Source organism: Scophthalmus maximus, chromosome 16, assembly GCF_022379125.1.
Source record: "Scophthalmus maximus strain ysfricsl-2021 chromosome 16, ASM2237912v1, whole genome shotgun sequence".
Classification (NCBI taxonomy): domain Eukaryota; kingdom Metazoa; phylum Chordata; class Actinopteri; order Pleuronectiformes; family Scophthalmidae; genus Scophthalmus; species Scophthalmus maximus.
In genome coordinates, this window is record NC_061530.1 from 18,530,724 (window position 1) to 18,547,936 (window position 17,213).

Below are 17,213 nucleotides of genomic sequence, written 5' to 3' on the forward strand. Positions count from 1 at the left end.
CAACGTGTCCACAGTGTAACCAGAAGGCTTTGAGGATCTGCCAGAGTTTCCTCCTCCCTCCCTCCCTCCCTGTCTCTAACATCATGGGATGGCCATGCCTCTTTTGGAAAGGTGGATCTTTTTATTTTTTAGCACAGGTCGGTGTTAATTTTTTCAAAGTGTGCTTTTGGATTAATGTTTATTTTAAAGGGATTGACAGAAAATTATTGGCACATTTTGTTGATGGGAAATATGGAAGATGTTAGAGGGAAGGACACATACTAATAAAATGATCCTTTGGAAAATGTGAACATTTCATGACTCTTTTTTCAGACTGCAACTGGATGCAGTGTGTGTTTTATATTATGTTCAATAATGAATGTTTGGTCTGAACATTATGGCATGACAACTGCAGGTGCTTGATACTCAGAAGGTGATAAGGTCCAGAAACATAAATGATTTATTTATCTATGATTTAGTCTTCAAACACTAGAGCTTGAAATGATCTTGGCAACGTTTTATTCTCCATCTGGTTTTTGGCACGTCTGTGCGTAAACTGCGCACAAGTCCTTTCAAACTCACAGTCACAAACATCAGACATTATCCTGAACTCTGTTCTCCATTAGGTCCAAGTCTTCATATGATATGAACTTTTAAAAACAGGACAACTCCCTGCGCAGAAGCATGCTCTCGATAAAGATGGAAACCTATGAAAGAAGGATAATGGATAAAGCCATCCAGCGTCCGAACAATTGAAAATCAGCTCAGAGGCCGAGAAGACAGAACCCAACGAAAGCCTCAAGTAAAGAAAAATCCACGTCGATCGAACGCGTCTGAACGTTGGGGAGCCGGTGCGTAAATGGCGAGTGCGCTCATCATCCACGTCTGAGCTGAAACGTGAACTTGTTGGACATGTTTAGAGACGCCCCCCCCCCACGCCCCCCTCTTCTCCCTCTCTCTCCCCCTGGTGAGGGAGGGACTCTGCGACTTGAACATGCACAAGTTGTCCGGTGCGCACGGGGAACCTCCCCAAAAAGTTTTGGGCATATAAAAGCCAAGCTAAATTTGTTTAGGCAGTAGGGAGTTTCTGCTAGGGTCTGGATTGGAGTTATCACACAGACCGGACCCTACCCTGCATGAGTGTCTAAGGAGGAGAAGAAGAGAAAAAAGGATTCCCCCCGCTTGTCGCAAAGAATCTACATGTCTAATATTTAGACATGTTCAGCTTTGTGGATATTCGGTTAGCGCTGTTGCTCAGCGCAACAGTGCTGTTGGTCAGAGCTCAAGGCGAGGATGACAGTAAGTATCACTTTCTCAAACATTGATTTGGCTTGTTTATTTTTTTGGGGAGGGGGGTTGGGACGGGACAGTTGCGCGCTCGTGGATGTGGATGACCCCGCAAGGATGCTGCGAGCGGACCGTCCCCAGATCTCCAGAGATGGGGAAAGTTGTAACTGAGAGTCGGTGTTATTTTTTTGTAGCGGAGAACTGGAAGCGAGTAGTAATATTACTAGACTGGATTTTTCTTTTCTTTCTTTCTGATAACTGATCGATGCTGCAGAGTCACGCGCAGTGCGCGTCCTGCTGCGGGAGGGGCGCAGCTGCACCGTCTCCGGCGCGCAGTGACAGGACAATGGGTTCAAAGGGAGTTGAGGCTGAGCACAAAGAGAGAGAAACAGATACAAATGCACTTGGTGAATTCTTGATTATGTTTCTTTGGAGGGCAGTTTCAGAAAACCTGCTGTATGAGATATGAGCCTGAACCTGTAGATCCTGCAGCAATTGGACGAGTTTTTTTTCATCTTCTCCATAAACGCATCAAAAAGTTGGTTGAGGAATAAAAACCTGACATGAGGAGTGAGGTTTTTCTGCAAAGTTTTGCAAATAAAGCTTTGGGAGAAGGTCACAGAGAAACAAATAACATTTTTCTTCTATTTCATGGAAGAGAAAAAAAAAACGGTTCAATGGAAAAAATCGCTAAAGTCTGACGTCGACGGTGAAAAAGGTCTAGACGCCAATTAATCAGCACGCAGAGAGAGAGGAGGGTGCGGAACACGTCGGTTTTGCGGGCGAGCAGCGCCACCATGTGGCAGATAAGTGGAACTGCACACGCATCGGTTCCAAGGCCCCAAACACTCCCAACCCCACCAGCTTGAAATGTGATTGGGGCCCATGTGAAAGTTTCCACTCACTGTTTTTTTTTTTGTTTTTTTTTTTAGTTCCACACAGATGTTGCACAGCGACTCGTGGCAACTTTTCATATTGCCATCGCCCCTTAAGAGACATTCCCCGATGTTTAAGTTTTCATAAAAAAGCTCACTAATCGCTCAACAACCACCAGCTTTCACGCAGATAATTCCTCATCATCAGCCTGTTTCCATGACAGCGGCACATCCACAGTGTGGGCGTGGACCATTGTGATTTAAAGGACAGAAAGGTCATAAGGTTGCTGTGTTGTCTCGGCGACATGCCCAGAGGTCAGACGCAGCCGACGCGTGTCTTGACATCGCAAAGGACAATATAGAAATTGATTAAAAAAGTGATTGTTTTACATATTTACAGAGTTTTGAAAGCAGAGTTAAGTTGTCTTGGTCTTATCGGACACATCCGGCTGCCGTGTAAATCGCAAAACTTAAGTTGTCCACTCACTTTTTTTTTTGTCTCACCAAACTCACCTCTGTTGTTTTTTTTGTTTCCCCCCCCCCCCCCCCCCCCCCTTTCTCCCCCTCAGTCGCATACGGCAGCTGCACATTAGATGGACAGTTGTACAACGACAAGGATGTATGGAAACCAGAGCCCTGCCAGATCTGCGTCTGCGACAGCGGGACCGTCATGTGCGACGAGGTGATCTGCGAGGACACCTCCGACTGCGCCGATCCCATCATCCCCGACGGAGAGTGCTGCCCCATCTGCCCCGATGTTGATGGTACATCCCCCCCTGCACCTTGACCCTCCTCTAGCAATTTTGTCTTGTGTGGTTAATTAGCTTTGCGGCGCCACCTAGTGCCCCCCCGCCCTCGACCTCTGACGGCTCCCTGGCCACTAATGGACTCGAGGGCCCTAAGCCTGCCTGCCCCGCCTGCCTGAGGATTTTAAGTCGCTCTGGATTTACTCTATTTCAATATGCGATGGTTAAACGATGGATTATACCTCTGCTCTTTGGTGAAGCCTGGCAGTGCATCTTTTAAGTTGTCCACATGCCTGCCTGTGCAGGGTGCAACGTGGCCTACACGTGTCCTCTTTTTATCCCCAACAACAACCGTCATATAATTTATTGTCCGCCTTCTCTTTTGCAGGAGTAGGAGTTTGCACGACTAAACTCAGATTATATTTCATGGTTTAAATCAGCCACCGACATCACGTTCAGATCGGCCTTGAGCTTTGAAATGAACCCTTCGCTGTCACATTATAATCTTTTTGTAAATGTCCAAAGTTATTGTGAATGTTGTGAGGTGTTGACCTTTATTTTCTCATTTCTCCGTTGGGTCTGTAGATTCCGAGGTCGATACCGGAGTGCAGCAGGTACATACACATATATATTATATATATATTATTATTTTTTCCCCTTTCAACCTTGACTGATGCTGAAGATGATGTGTGTCATTCATGATGATCTTTCTTTGGAGGTGCCAGCATGGCCCAGTTTCTTGTTTGTCATTACTCCCTCTTGTGTTCTAGATGATGCATGTTTCTTTTTGTCTTTAAAGTCTCGATGGAAAACAACGGCAACGTAGACTGACTCCCTTTTGTTTCTGTTTCTCCACAGCCGGAGAAGGGAGCTGTTGGCCCCAAGGGAGACAGGGTAGGTTCCACTTTACGTTTTCAAACGACACCGTTCACCAGACATCTTTCTGTCTTTCGACGCAAATGACGCCGATTTGTCTTTGATAGCGTTTGTAACAATTGTTCTTACGGTAATAACTTTCTATTGGGACAAAGTATGAACATATATAGATGCATTTGTCCCATGAGTGCCACATTCATGTTTCCATGGTCATTGTGCAGTTTTCATTAAAAAAGTGTATCGGCCTTCCCACTTTTCCGTTACATTTACATCATGCCTCCTTAATAATTATTTTACATTTGTAATATTTTTAGAGAAACGTTTTTGGAATCACTGACTAAAAAAAAAAAGAAAAAAAAGAAATTGTATTTGTATATGTATTTCCCTTATTGAGGAACCGATTCTGATGACGCTGCTGTGACGTAGCTGTGGCTTTTGACCTTTGATAATTAGGTCACAAGGTCAACGGGTCATTTAAGGTTCAAAGTTCACATGACCAAGATTCGTTTTAAAACGATTCGATAACAAGTAACGACAGGAAGTCACACATTATGTCAATTTGAAAATGAAAAAAAGAATTATTCATTCATTCCTTTCTTTTTGCAAACTTTTGTGCTTCAAAATAATATAATAATAAAATAATAACCCTGCAACATGAATCACTCATGTACACAGAATGAACATTCAATCCGTTTCTATACGTCAGTCAACTTAGATCATCCCCCTGGACAGCAAATTAAATATACAAAATTGAAATAGTTTATATAGTATAGTAGTAGTATAATATTTCCAATACTTCATGTCTGCTCACCCTTTTTCCGACAGGGTGTTCCTGGCCCTCCTGGCAACGATGGAATCGACGGACAGCCTGGTCTTCCTGGCCCACCCGGCCCCCCTGGCCCCCCTGGCCTTGGCGGAGTAAGTATCACCGAGTCAGAACATCCACAAAGTCTGGGAAATCAGATGGGAAACACTTTTTTTAAGAATTAAAAAAAATAAACTTGACTTGAGTTGGAAGGAACTCAAGCAAAAAGCTCCCTGGTCCTCAGGTTCCGATCTGGGGGCCGGATGCAGAATATCTTAGACTCAACACGTTAAACTTAAACTACAGGATCTAACATGAGTCTACACATGATGTCATTGTGCAACAGCAACTCAAGAACCTAAAGTCACTGACTGATTCTTCGTCTCCTCTTCCTGCAGAACTTCTCTCCTCAGATGAGCTATACTGACCACTCCAAATCCAGCGGCCCAGCAGTCCCCGGCCCAATGGTACGAAGGCTTGTGCTTTTTTTTCCCCCCCGTTATCGCTCAATACGCAGCAGTTAACCCCACAGGTTTTAGATGTTTATTAATATTGTCAAGAGGAAACTTAATTAGTCCTGGTTGATGCTGAATAATAGACATGCTCATCCAGTTTGATGTTGCCACACATAAATGCAAACTAAAGCCTTTTTTTTTTCCTCTTCCCATCTTCATCAACAGGGTCCAATGGGTCCTCGTGGTCCTCCCGGATCCCCCGGCTCCTCTGTAAGTATATTCTCTCATCAGTAACACGACAGCTCAGCGACCCACTTCTGGATTATGCTCATGATATCCAAGATTGTCAATGTCTCTCACGTCAGATCTATGACACTGTATCTAAGATAAATGCAGACATATATATGTATGTATATATGCATGAGAAGAAAAGCTTTTTGTATTGATCTGTTGACCTCTTTGTCCTTCAGGGTCCTCAGGGCTTCACTGGACCCCCCGGAGAGCCCGGTGAGCCCGGAGCATCTGTGAGTATACACGAGCTCTTCCTCCACAAGTTTTTTTATCATCGATTGTTAACATTTCACACGTTCACTTCCTGTTACTCTCTGTTCCCACTTCCTGTCGTGATCCCGGACGCTCTGACCCCCCCCCCCCCCCCCCCTTCAACCAGAGTTACACAGGGAATATTTCAGCATCCATTTGGTGCTAATAAAGTTATTTATTGGTGTGTTTTGTAGGGTCCCATGGGTTCCCGTGGTCCTGGTGGCCCCCCTGGAAAGAACGGAGATGATGTAAGTGACTTTTTAAATAATTTCCTTCCCTGTCTTGGTTCCCCATCTCGTTTTATGAATGCTGTTTTAGAATCTCATACAATTTTATTTCATGCAGGACCTACGAAAAAAGCCCTTTGCTTAAAAAATGTCCTTCTCGCGCTTAGAAGTCGATGATGATTATTTCCCCCTCTGTTGTCCCATACTAACCTCCCTCTCTGTGTGTCTCCGACAGGGTGAGCCCGGCAAAGCTGGACGCCCCGGTGAGCGCGGAGCCGCTGGCCCCCAGGTGAGCGAGGCTTAAACTCTCCGATGATCATTTCAAATGATTAAAAATGTCCCCAGGATGTTAAGTAGGTGATGGAGATCAATCGTTGACATACATCTCCCCTTTCCTCCTCCTCCTGCAGGGAGCTCGTGGATTCCCCGGAACCGCCGGACTCCCCGGCATCAAGGGACACAGAGTGAGTGCGGAACAGCGTGGAATACCGGAATCGTCCCTTTTTTTATATATATATATATATATATATATTCCCGTGACTGAGCTTTATCATTCTTATTGATTTTTGTCCGCAGGGTTTCAGCGGTCTGGATGGATCCAAGGGAGACGCCGGACCTGCCGGCCCTAAGGTGAGACAGCAGGACGTGCTCTGAAGCGGAAATCCCCCCATGAATCAGATCAATATTTCAGTGTGAACCACTCGGTCACATCCGTTCTGATGCCGACCTCTTGTTTCCCTCTGCAGGGAGAGGGCGGTGCCTCTGGTGAGAACGGTATCCCCGGATCCATGGTACGTTTCTATTTCACCCCAATCAGTTTGTTGACATGTAACTTATTGCTTTTGAGATTTTCCGAACCATTCATGTACAGTATAGATTAGAAGTCTCATTGTTTTTTTGTCCTCCCAGGGTGCTCGTGGTCTTCCTGGTGAGAGAGGCCGCCCTGGACCTCCTGGCCCAAGTGTGAGTAATCCATCGAGGATGTTTGAGCAACATGCTATTGTTTGGATCTGCTCCTGTTTAATATGATTTCATCGGTTGAGTCATATTTGTTCTCCTTCTCCGCAGGGTGCTCGTGGTAACGATGGCAACAGCGGTGCAGCTGGACCCCCAGTGAGTCAACTTGAAATGTCACGCAGGCTTTAACACCCGTTTAGTGACATTCCAGCTTCCCGTCAGATTATCAGTATTGTCTTCGCGGCTCCAGAAGATTGTCCGCTGACATCATGCGTCCATTATTTTTCAGGGATCCACTGGACCTGCTGGCCCCCCAGGATTCCCCGGTGGTGCCGGCGCTAAGGTGCGTCACGCGATACTCACACCGGACACGTCACGCCACCGTGGCCTGTTTCATCGGCTCGCTGCGTTCATGCTTCGTAAACTGCTCCATGTCTAACTTGCCCAAACATTGCTGTGCACTATTTTACTGGTGTGCGTCAATAAATCTTTTTTAAATTGTGGCTATTGATGCAGGACATAGGGGGGCAGCCAGGGGGCAACTAGCCCCTCGCTCACTTTGTAACCTACCAGATTTATAATCAGTAATTTGTACAATCATCACTTGGCAAAACTTCACAATGGGAAAAACAAAAAAAGGTTTGCCACAATCCCCACGTGTCCCAGGTTGATCTCTGCAGCCAACAGATGGCATCAGCAAGATCTCTAACGGCACCTCACTGCACCTCGGATGATCCACGAGGGATCTATTTTAACATCCTCACAGACAGAACTGAAGTTATGGATAATATGCTGGATACATACAGTGAAAAAAAATGTATCTCTCTCAGTCTTTATTCCTACGAAATCTCACTGCACCTGTAATGTTTTCCAAAATATATTCCTACTGGGGTTAACAAACAAAGAGGGACACGCTACCACTTATCTTTACAATGTCATTCACTAATATTTATCTAATGTAACATTTCTTGGCCAGGACTGACGGCTTCTTTAGGCTTTCATGCTTGATTTTGTTTTATATTATTACTCACAATATCGACGCAGACTTTTCTGAGACGCTCGTTGCTTCCCTCCTCAGGGAGAGACCGGTCCTCAGGGAGGTCGTGGATCCGAGGGAGCCCACGGAGCCCGTGGAGAGCCCGGTAACCCCGGAGCTTCCGGACCCGCTGGACCCGCTGTGAGTGAATACTGGACTGTCTGACGGCAACTTTCTCTTTTTACACACTGTCAATATCAATATCAATATCATCAATTAAAAAATTCCTCTCGCTCATCAGGGTAACCCCGGATCCGATGGTGCCCCTGGTGCTAAAGGTGCCGCTGTAAGTGTCATGCACATTGATCACAGTCATCATTACACTCACATTATAATAATGCGCGCGACGTTCGCTGACAACCGTGATGCTCCCCATCGCAGGGTCCCGCTGGTATCGCCGGTGCTCCTGGTTTCCCTGGTGCTCGTGGTCCCGCCGGAGCTCAGGGCGCTGTCGGTGCTCCTGGCCCCAAGGGTAACAATGTGAGTGGCCAGTTCAACGTGTCAATCTTATGGAGTTGTTTCAGTATTGATTCCCCCGGATCAACTGGCGGCGTTAATGAAATGTGTGTGTGTGTGTGTTTCTGCCAACAGGGTGACCATGGCAACCCTGGTCCTAAGGGAGAGCCCGGTTCCAAGGGAGAGACTGTAAGTTTCAGGAATACATGGATTTAGGATTCGGTGTGATATCAGCACACAACTTGAGATGCAAGACGAGAAAAAAATGTAACGACTTCCTTTTTTCCTTTTCTCCTTTTTTCGCAGGGCCCCGCTGGAGTTCAGGGACTTCCCGGCCCCTCTGGCGAGGAAGGAAAGAGAGGAGGTCGCGGAGAGCCCGGTGGTGCTGGAGCCCGTGGACCCGCTGGAGAGCGTGTAGGTTTCCCCCTCTTTCTCCTCAGCCACTGTTAGGCCTCCTTGAGGTTTGAACTTCACAATGGGCGCCATAAATATTCTGAACGGCCATGATGATACACGGCATTAAAGATAATGTAACATCGATGGCCCTAAAGCATTTGAGATACGGTAAATTCCCAGGGGGATTCACCCCCGAATTGAGCCCCTAACAGGACGGCTAGTGACATGGTCGGCGTGCCTGTGTTTCCCTCAGGGTACCCCCGGTGCTCGTGGATTCCCTGGTGCTGATGGAGCTGCTGGTGGCAAGGTGAGCAAGTCAATCTTTTCAGTGTGTCCTCATCCAGGTCAGTGATGAATCTGTCAACCTGGATTCCAACTCACTTTATAGCCAGTGCGTCTGACTGTATTCCATTTGTAATACGAGGTCAAACACTTTGTAAATTGAGGGTCACAAACTCTCTTTGTGCTCACCCCTCTTCTCTTGCATGACAGGGAGCCCCCGGTGAGCGTGGTGCCCCCGGCCCTCTGGGAGCTCAGGGAGCCACCGGTGAGTCCGGAAGCTCTGGCGCTCCCGGCGCACCTGGATCCAAGGTGAGCTCGACCAACTGCATTTCCAGAAGTTCTCTTTTTTTAAAATATTTAAATACAACTCTGTTGTTTTGTCTTCTTACTCATTGTGGCCTCTCCTCCACAGGGTATGACTGGTAGCCCCGGATCCCCCGGCCCCGATGGCAAATCTGGACCTGCTGTAAGTCATTAGCAGAGTCAGATAGAGTTGACTTACGCACGGCGACATTTTGTATCGGTTTTTTTTATAGTCACGATAGGAGAGCGCATGTAAAAAAAATATTTCCTCTACTCTTCCTTGAAGGGTGCTCCTGGACAAGATGGCCGCTCTGGACCTGCCGGCTCCGCTGGAGCCAGAGGACTTCCTGGTGTGATGGGATTCCCCGGACCCAAGGGACCCGCTGTGAGTGACCGCAACATCCAAGAGTTTTTGTTAATCTTATCCAAAACCTGCTTGTTTTGAAAGTTTTCTTTGAAATTCAAGATCAAACTAAATCGAAAGTAGGAATTCTGATCCAAAATCCTTTGGGGAAAAAAAGAGAAGTAGATTAAGTGTGAACTTCTTTTCTTCTTCTTGTGAACAGGGTGATGCTGGTAAGCCTGGTGAGAGAGGCCCCTCAGGTGCTACTGGCCCCCTTGTAAGTACTTGTGTATTATCAAACTATACAAAATCCAACTCTTGTCAATAAAAAGATTTTTTAAAAATGAAATATAAATATTGATCATTGGCGTTTGTCCACAGGGTTCCCCAGGCAAAGATGGTGACATTGGTGCTCCTGGACCTTCTGGTGCCGCTGTATGTTTTTCACCTGCTTCTTCTGTTACATCAGCAATTTCATTTTTATATGAATGACTTCATTTTTTCCATTCTCACTCTCTTACTTTGCTTCTTTCTGTTCAGGGACCCGCTGGAGAGAAGGGAGAGCAGGGACCCGCCGGATCTCCCGGATTCCAGGTCGGTTTGCTCAGCAGCCTGCGCTCTGTCTTTTGGTTTTGTCGATATATATTTCTGAGCTGTGTCACAATTCTACGTATCAACCATAACATTTTTCTCCTTTATCATTTGCGCAGGGACTCCCTGGACCCCAAGGTGCTACTGGTGAGACTGGCAAGCCTGGTGACCAGGTGAGAGTCCAATGGAATTGTTTTTTTGTCCCTGCTTGTAACCTCAGCCTAACGATTTGTTGCTATTCATACATTTCATCTCATAGTTAGATGTAAACTACATAAACATGTGTATACATTACACTTTGCACATCATACGGATGCAGTAAACCAGAACTCATGATAACCTTCTCCTTTTTCCCTCTTTCCTTCAGGGTGCACCCGGTGAGGTTGGACCCCATGGCCCATCTGGACCAAGAGTGAGTCTCTCCTGCATCTCAGAAACAAAACACTGTCGGCGTCTTCGTCTGTGGTGAAACACTGTTCCTCCGCTCTTTTGCTAAAATGATCGTGACTGATTCGTCCCTTCTGTCCTTCAGGGCGACAGAGGATTCCCTGGTGAGCGCGGTGCCAACGGTGTTGGTGGCCCAACTGGAGCCCGTGGTTCCCCTGGCCCTGCTGGTAACGATGGACCTAAGGTACGGGGAAAAAAACAAAAGAAAAACAAAAAAACTCGGCTAATTTGGCCATTTTTTGAATATTAAATCAAACTTCAAGATCAACAAAGTTTTAACTCACAGTTAAGAATTAAACAGTGGGAAAGTATTAATATAAATCATAAGATAGGTAGATACATATTCCTACAGGTCCGTGCACCTGAGAACTGTCCAACAAAATAAAAAAAATTCCATGCGAACAGATGAGTTTCTTGAAAATATGTTAAAATAAGTAAACAAATAGGTTAAAAATAGGGATAATAATTTGTACATCATGACTTACCATGTGACTCAAAGGTCAGCAAGGTAAAATATTCAATAATTCATCCCTTTCTTATTCTAAATATATATATTTTTTAAGGTTCTTAATTTCTCTAATATAAACCGGGACATTTGAATCACAGGTATATTCTAATAATAATATTATTGATGAGGTCACACGATTGATACAATTACACAAAAAAGCATAATTACCTTTAGGATAAATACAAACTTTAGAGCCGACACAGTCGCAATAAATTTGTTGTCTGGAATAAACACAGATTCATCAAATTACATAACAACCTGTGACAGTTTTCTCTTTCTTACGTGCTTATTAATTTGAATTTAAGGATCACACTTACCTGACATTCATGTCCGCTGATTATGTCGTTGATTCAATCGATGGATCAATAAAGTGATGTATCTGTGTTTGTGTGTGCAGGGTGAGCCCGGTGCTGGCGGTGCCCCCGGTGGTATTGGAGCCCCCGGTATGCAGGGAATGCCCGGTGAGCGTGGAGCTAGCGGTCTCCCCGGTGCCAAGGGAGAGAGAGTGAGTATATATATACAAGTATTATCGATCGATCGTTCAGTACAACGTTGTTGTGGATGTTCATCGTGACATAGTTTGAGCACAAGGGAGATTAATGATCTCAGAGCCAGCACAATGTTAACTTTCTAGCATCTGAAATGTCCAAAATGTCTAAGACAGGAACATATTCCTTTGGCAAATATGAAGATGGAACACTGACTCATTAGGATGTTTATTTCCCCTATCTTAGCCAAAAGTGGTTTATAAAGTGAAAAAACAGTTAAATGAAGATACTTCTAGTTTCACCAGTTGATTAGCGTAATGAAAAAAAAAAGAAAGCAGTGACAGGGTTCGAATTAAAAGTGGGTAAACTATTTTTCTTCCAATATCCTCCCAAGTGAGCTTCATTACCTCGTTCTTGTTCTCAGGGTGACGGCGGTGCCAAGGGACTTGATGGCGGTCCCGGCAAAGATGGCGTGCGTGGTATGACCGGTGCTATTGGAGTCCCCGGACCTCCTGGTGCTCAGGGTGAGAAGGTGAGACTGGACCCGACTTTATCCCACAACTATCATTTACCCAGGTTCACGATGCGATGTCCTTCTCCTGTTGTCAATAATTGTTCCTCGACTTACTCCTTCATGATTTTCTCAAAGAATATGATGGAAAAGCGAGCGAAAACTTAAACCTTCTCCTTTCCCTCTGGTGTTAGGGTGAGGGCGGCCCCGTTGGAGTCTCTGGACCCACTGGACCCCGCGGTGGACCTGTAAGTTCCACCAAAAGTACACACTGAGTATAAACTTTACTCTGTGTGTTGTACATTTAGACACACGTCTAACGTCTGAATCACCCCAAAAACTAAAACACTATTCCTCCCAACAGGGTGAGCGTGGAGAGGCTGGACCTTCTGGACCTGCCGGATTCGCTGGACCTCCTGTAAGTCCTGCGATCATGAGATTTTAGAATTAGATGGTTTCAACTGTGTGAAATTACAACGCACCCACTCGTGATTAGAGCCGCATCAAGAGAGCACGTGTTGACTCTTGTCTTCTCTCTCGCCTCCAAACCTTTAGGGTGCTGATGGTCAGCCTGGTGCCAAGGGAGAGAGCGGTGACTCTGGACCCAAGGGAGATGCTGGTGCTCCTGGACCCAACGGACCCGTTGGAGCTGCTGGTCCTCAAGTAAGGCCCACATATCAGATGATACATTTTTAAATATCATCACTGATTCCAGGTAGTGCTGATGGGGCTAACTTACAAACCTTAACCCAAACCCATACAGTCTATAAATGGGGATATTTGGATGTGGTCCTATCCCCCCCCCCCCCCCCCTTTTTAGAAAAAGCATTGGCTCCTGTTCAACATACAACTGTTTCTGTCAACAGGGACCAAGTGGTGCTTCTGGACCCAAAGGTGCTCGTGGTGGTGCTGGACCTCCTGTAAGTATCCCGGCAACACTCTTGACCATCTGCAAAGATGCTGTTCTAGGTTCCTTTGTGATTTAATTATTTTTTTGTGTGTGTTTTTGCTTATAGGGTGCTACTGGTTTCCCTGGACCCGCTGGAAGAGTTGGACCCCCCGGCCCTGCTGTAAGTGTCATCATGTCCACATGAGCACAATCTTGTCCTCAGTCTGTTTGTCCGTCACGGCCTCCGCTCAATGGCTTTGACTGCTCTTTTCGATCGCAGGGAGCTGGCGGAGCCCCCGGACCTTCCGGACCTGTTGGCAAAGATGGACAGAGAGGAGGCCGTGGTGAGACTGGCCCCGCCGGTCGCCCCGGTGAGGTCGGTGGTGTTGGACCCCCTGGACTCTCTGGAGAGAAGGGATCTCCTGGTTCTGATGGAGCCCCTGTGAGTGCCTGCTGTGCAACAGAGCCTTAAATGAACTGCAGGGATCTCATTCATGTACGTGCCCACTAACCGGTCTTCTCTGCAGGGTACCTCTGGTATTCCCGGACCCCAAGGTATCGCTGGACAGCGCGGTATTGTAGGTCTCCCTGGACAGCGTGGAGAGCGTGGTTTCGCTGGTCTGCCTGGACCTTCTGTGAGTATACCTTCCAGTACACTGATCAGCATACTAATAATTACTGAATATTATCTTTAGGGTTTTCTTTGCATTCGGACAGGACAGTAATGCATGTGGACATGAAAAAGTGGTGCTAACTTCTGCTCAGGAGTGAAGATCATCGTCTCTGTGGGAGATTATTGACCTCTCTTGTCTTTCTTCAGGGTGAGCCTGGAAAGCAGGGACCTTCTGGAATTTTCGGCGAGCGTGGACCCCCCGGACCCGCTGGACCCCCTGGACTGTCCGGTGCTAATGGAGAGGCTGGTCGTGATGTACGTGGTCAGGGGGCTCTCACATGTTGCAAACGCTCCCACAATTCACACATTTATGATGCACTGTGTTAGCGGATGAACAGGCCTGCATGGCTAATTGTTGCTAACCATCAAATCATATGATGAATGCTCCCCCACAGGGATCTGCCGGTCACGATGGTGCCCCTGGCCGCGACGGAGCTCCTGGCCCCAAGGTAACCTTCGTCTTCCGGTCTAACTTCAATCTTTCTCAAGCCTCGAATAATATCTACAGTCCTTTTAGTCCTCTTTAGTCCAGCACTGGAAACATTACAATCAGTCTTTAAGCTGCCTGGTGTTGTCTCACTGGAGATTTGCTCCCCCTTCAGGGAGACCGTGGTGAGTCTGGTAATTCTGGAGCCCCTGGACCTCCTGGTGCTCCTGGAGCTCCTGGAGCTTTCGGCCCCTCCGGAAAGACTGGTGACCGAGGAGAGAGTGTAAGCCCCCAACTTCCTCTTTATCAAGATACGACTGAAAACATGTAACATTGACAACCGACTGAGGAGATAACCCTCCTGCTGTCCCCTTCTCTCTCTTTCCTCCAGGGTCCAGCTGGTCCTGCCGGTCCTTCTGGCCCTGCTGGTGTCCGTGGACCTAGTGTACGTCCATCATTAGATAATATACATCATAAACACATATTTAGAAATAATGCATTTTTAAGTCTTGTGCTGATTGATGACTAAGGGGAACCTGAGATCGCACCTTGACCTCCTGTTGCCTTTGTCTTTTTGTTCAGGGTCCTGCTGGAGCCAAGGGAGATAGAGGAGAGGCTGGTGAGGCTGGAGAGAGAGGCCACAAGGGACACAGAGGATTCACCGGTATGCAGGGTCTGCCCGGAACTGCCGTAAGTAACCGTTCCTGAGTTTCTGAGCGAGCAAGAGTTAGTAGATTACATCATCAAACATTTGGTGTTAACAACTTCATCTGCCCTGCAGGGAGGTGCTGGAGAGCGTGGACCCGCTGGTTCTTCTGGACCCGCTGGACCAAGAGTAAGTAACGACTGGTGCGGTGTCTCACATTACCGGCAGTTTTTAACTTACACACAAAAACAATAAGATTCTCCACCAACCTGGTTCTTAAAGAGTCTGTTTGAACCTGTTGAAGAGTCTGGTTTTCATTAAGATTCTTCCATTGACTCAAGACAGAAAAATTATAGTGCAGGGCCAACGATTTCTCTCATTGTGTTGGTTTTGTTGCACAGGGACCTTCTGGATCTAACGGCTCCCCTGGTAAGGATGGCATGAACGGTCTGCCTGGACCCATCGGACCCCCTGGACCTCGCGGTCGCAACGGAGAGATGGGACCTTCTGTAAGTTGCACTTCTTTCTTCAGTAAAGCCACAGATTTGTAAGTTGAGACACTTTTAAATGTGTCTGCAACTTGTAAGCCCCTGGTGTTTTCCTCTAAATAGGGTCCTCCTGGACCTCCTGGACCCGCCGGACCCCCTGGACCTGCCGGAGGTGGAATGGACTTCATCAGCGCACCAGCTCAGGAGAAGGCCCCCGATCACTACCGCGGCGGCGGATACCGCGCCGACGACCCCAACATGATGCGCGACCGCGACATGGAGGTTGACACCACCCTCAAGACCCTCACTCAGAGGATCGAGACGATCCGCAGCCCCGACGGCACCCAGAAGAGCCCCGCCCGCATGTGCCGCGACCTGAGGATGTGCCACCCCGAATGGAAGAGCGGTGAGTGCCGATCAGGGCCCTGGTTAGACGAAGTAGAACATGAGGACAGGCTCTGATTAACACTGTTCGATGTCCCCCCGTTACAGGCGCATACTGGGTTGATCCCAACCAGGGATCTCCTCTGGATGCCATCAAGGTCCACTGCAACATGGAGACTGGCGAGACTTGCATCTACCCCAGCGACTCCAGCATCCCCATGAAGAACTGGTACCTCAGCAAGAACATCAGAGAGAAGAAGCACGTCTGGTTCAGCGAGTCCATGACCGGTGGATTCCAGGTGAGAAGACACATTCAACAAATCCACCTCATCCTCTGATAGACTGCAGGTTAAATGTACAGTCCAACCCATGCGTCCTTCTCTTGTTCCTCCATCACGCAGTTCCAGTACGGCAGCAATGGAGCTGATCCCGAGGATGTCACCATCCAGATGACCTTCATGCGCCTGATGGCCAACCAGGCCTCCCAGAACGTCACATACCACTGCAAGAACAGCATCGCCTACATGGACTCCGCCACCGGCAACCTGAAGAAGGCCCTCCTCCTCCAGGGATCCAACGACGTCGAGATCAGAGCCGAGGGCAACATCCGCTCCACATACAGCGTCAGCGAGGATGGTTGCACGGTGAGTTCGATCCCCGCGGTGCTCGTACGAAGGTAAAGAACTCACAACATAGATCTATTTCTAACCGTTTCTCCTCTTTCTTCAACCTCTCCACAGTCACACACTGGCACATGGGGCAAGACAGTCATCGACTACAAGACAACGAAAACATCCCGCCTGCCCATCATTGACATTGCTCCTATGGATGTTGGTGCCCCTGATCAGGAATTTGGCGTCGAAGTTGGCCCCGTTTGCTTCTTGTAAAAAAAGAAAAAAGAAATATGGACATGACATTGTTGTTTTTTTTTCTCGCAGTCATCTCTAAATCCTTTTTTCTATGCATTCAAAACTCATTCGGCTGCCACTGGTGCACATGCTTAAAACCACTCTACTGAAGACCGTGTTTTTTTTTTTCCAATCATGAGAAGTCTTTTCCCGGGACTGCTACAACAACCGAGACCAACCACAAGGACACTTTAAAAAGAATCTTTTGTTTCCACTGGCAACAAGAATATAATATATGCTTGTGTAAAATTTTCCCCTGGAGATTGAGAAAGAAAAAAAAGAAAGCGAAAAAGATCCACACGCAATGAAACACAGGTGACTTTTGCCATTTCCCACCACTGCGGAAGGACATTGAAAACAACAAATGATATGTACCATTTTTCTGGTGTTAAATAAATTGTAAAAAGTGTGAAGTGTCTTCTTGTTCTAAATTCACGAAAAAGAAAACACCTGAATGTCGCTCAGACCAGCTGACGGGCGAGACAGAGACGCTCACCTTCACGTTACAATGTGTAGATGGCTACCTCATAACAAGAAGTCACCCCCCCCCGCCCCCATTTTTTCTTTCTTTCTTTTTCTTAAATTGAAAAGGGTTTATTTTACACAACATGTCGATTCGGGGGGAATTGAAAACATTCAAAGGTGCTATTTACCAATTCAGTGAGGTCCAGTTATTGGTGTTTGATG

At 47.0% G+C, this 17,213-nt stretch overlaps 1 protein-coding gene across 2 annotated transcripts; it reads left to right on the plus strand.

The window, feature by feature from the left end:
- The first annotated feature begins 1,046 nt into the window (after positions 1-1,046).
- col1a1b (collagen, type I, alpha 1b) lies at positions 1,047-16,935 on the plus strand. 2 transcript variants are annotated; one of them, XM_047327883.1, is made up of 51 exons: positions 1,047-1,278; positions 2,711-2,905; positions 3,473-3,501; positions 3,746-3,781; positions 4,589-4,681; positions 4,967-5,035; positions 5,249-5,293; positions 5,494-5,547; positions 5,761-5,814; positions 6,029-6,082; positions 6,204-6,257; positions 6,370-6,423; positions 6,540-6,584; positions 6,703-6,756; positions 6,862-6,906; positions 7,040-7,093; positions 7,829-7,927; positions 8,028-8,072; positions 8,168-8,266; positions 8,378-8,431; positions 8,549-8,656; positions 8,892-8,945; positions 9,131-9,229; positions 9,333-9,386; positions 9,510-9,608; positions 9,790-9,843; positions 9,948-10,001; positions 10,107-10,160; positions 10,277-10,330; positions 10,525-10,569; positions 10,690-10,788; positions 11,510-11,617; positions 12,025-12,132; positions 12,306-12,359; positions 12,476-12,529; positions 12,667-12,774; positions 12,978-13,031; positions 13,128-13,181; positions 13,281-13,442; positions 13,528-13,635; positions 13,821-13,928; positions 14,069-14,122; positions 14,276-14,383; positions 14,492-14,545; positions 14,683-14,790; positions 14,882-14,935; positions 15,148-15,255; positions 15,358-15,640; positions 15,727-15,917; positions 16,020-16,262; positions 16,359-16,935. In XM_047327883.1, exons 1-51 carry the CDS (start codon positions 1,197-1,199, stop codon positions 16,503-16,505), a joined length of 4,356 nt encoding a protein of 1,451 aa, XP_047183839.1. In that variant the 5' UTR covers positions 1,047-1,196; the 3' UTR covers positions 16,506-16,935. The 2 variants fall into 2 exon arrangements, with proteins under 2 accessions (XP_047183839.1, XP_047183840.1); XM_047327884.1 differs by lacking the exons at positions 12,667-12,774; positions 12,978-13,031.
- The last annotated feature ends 278 nt before the right edge of the window (positions 16,936-17,213 follow it).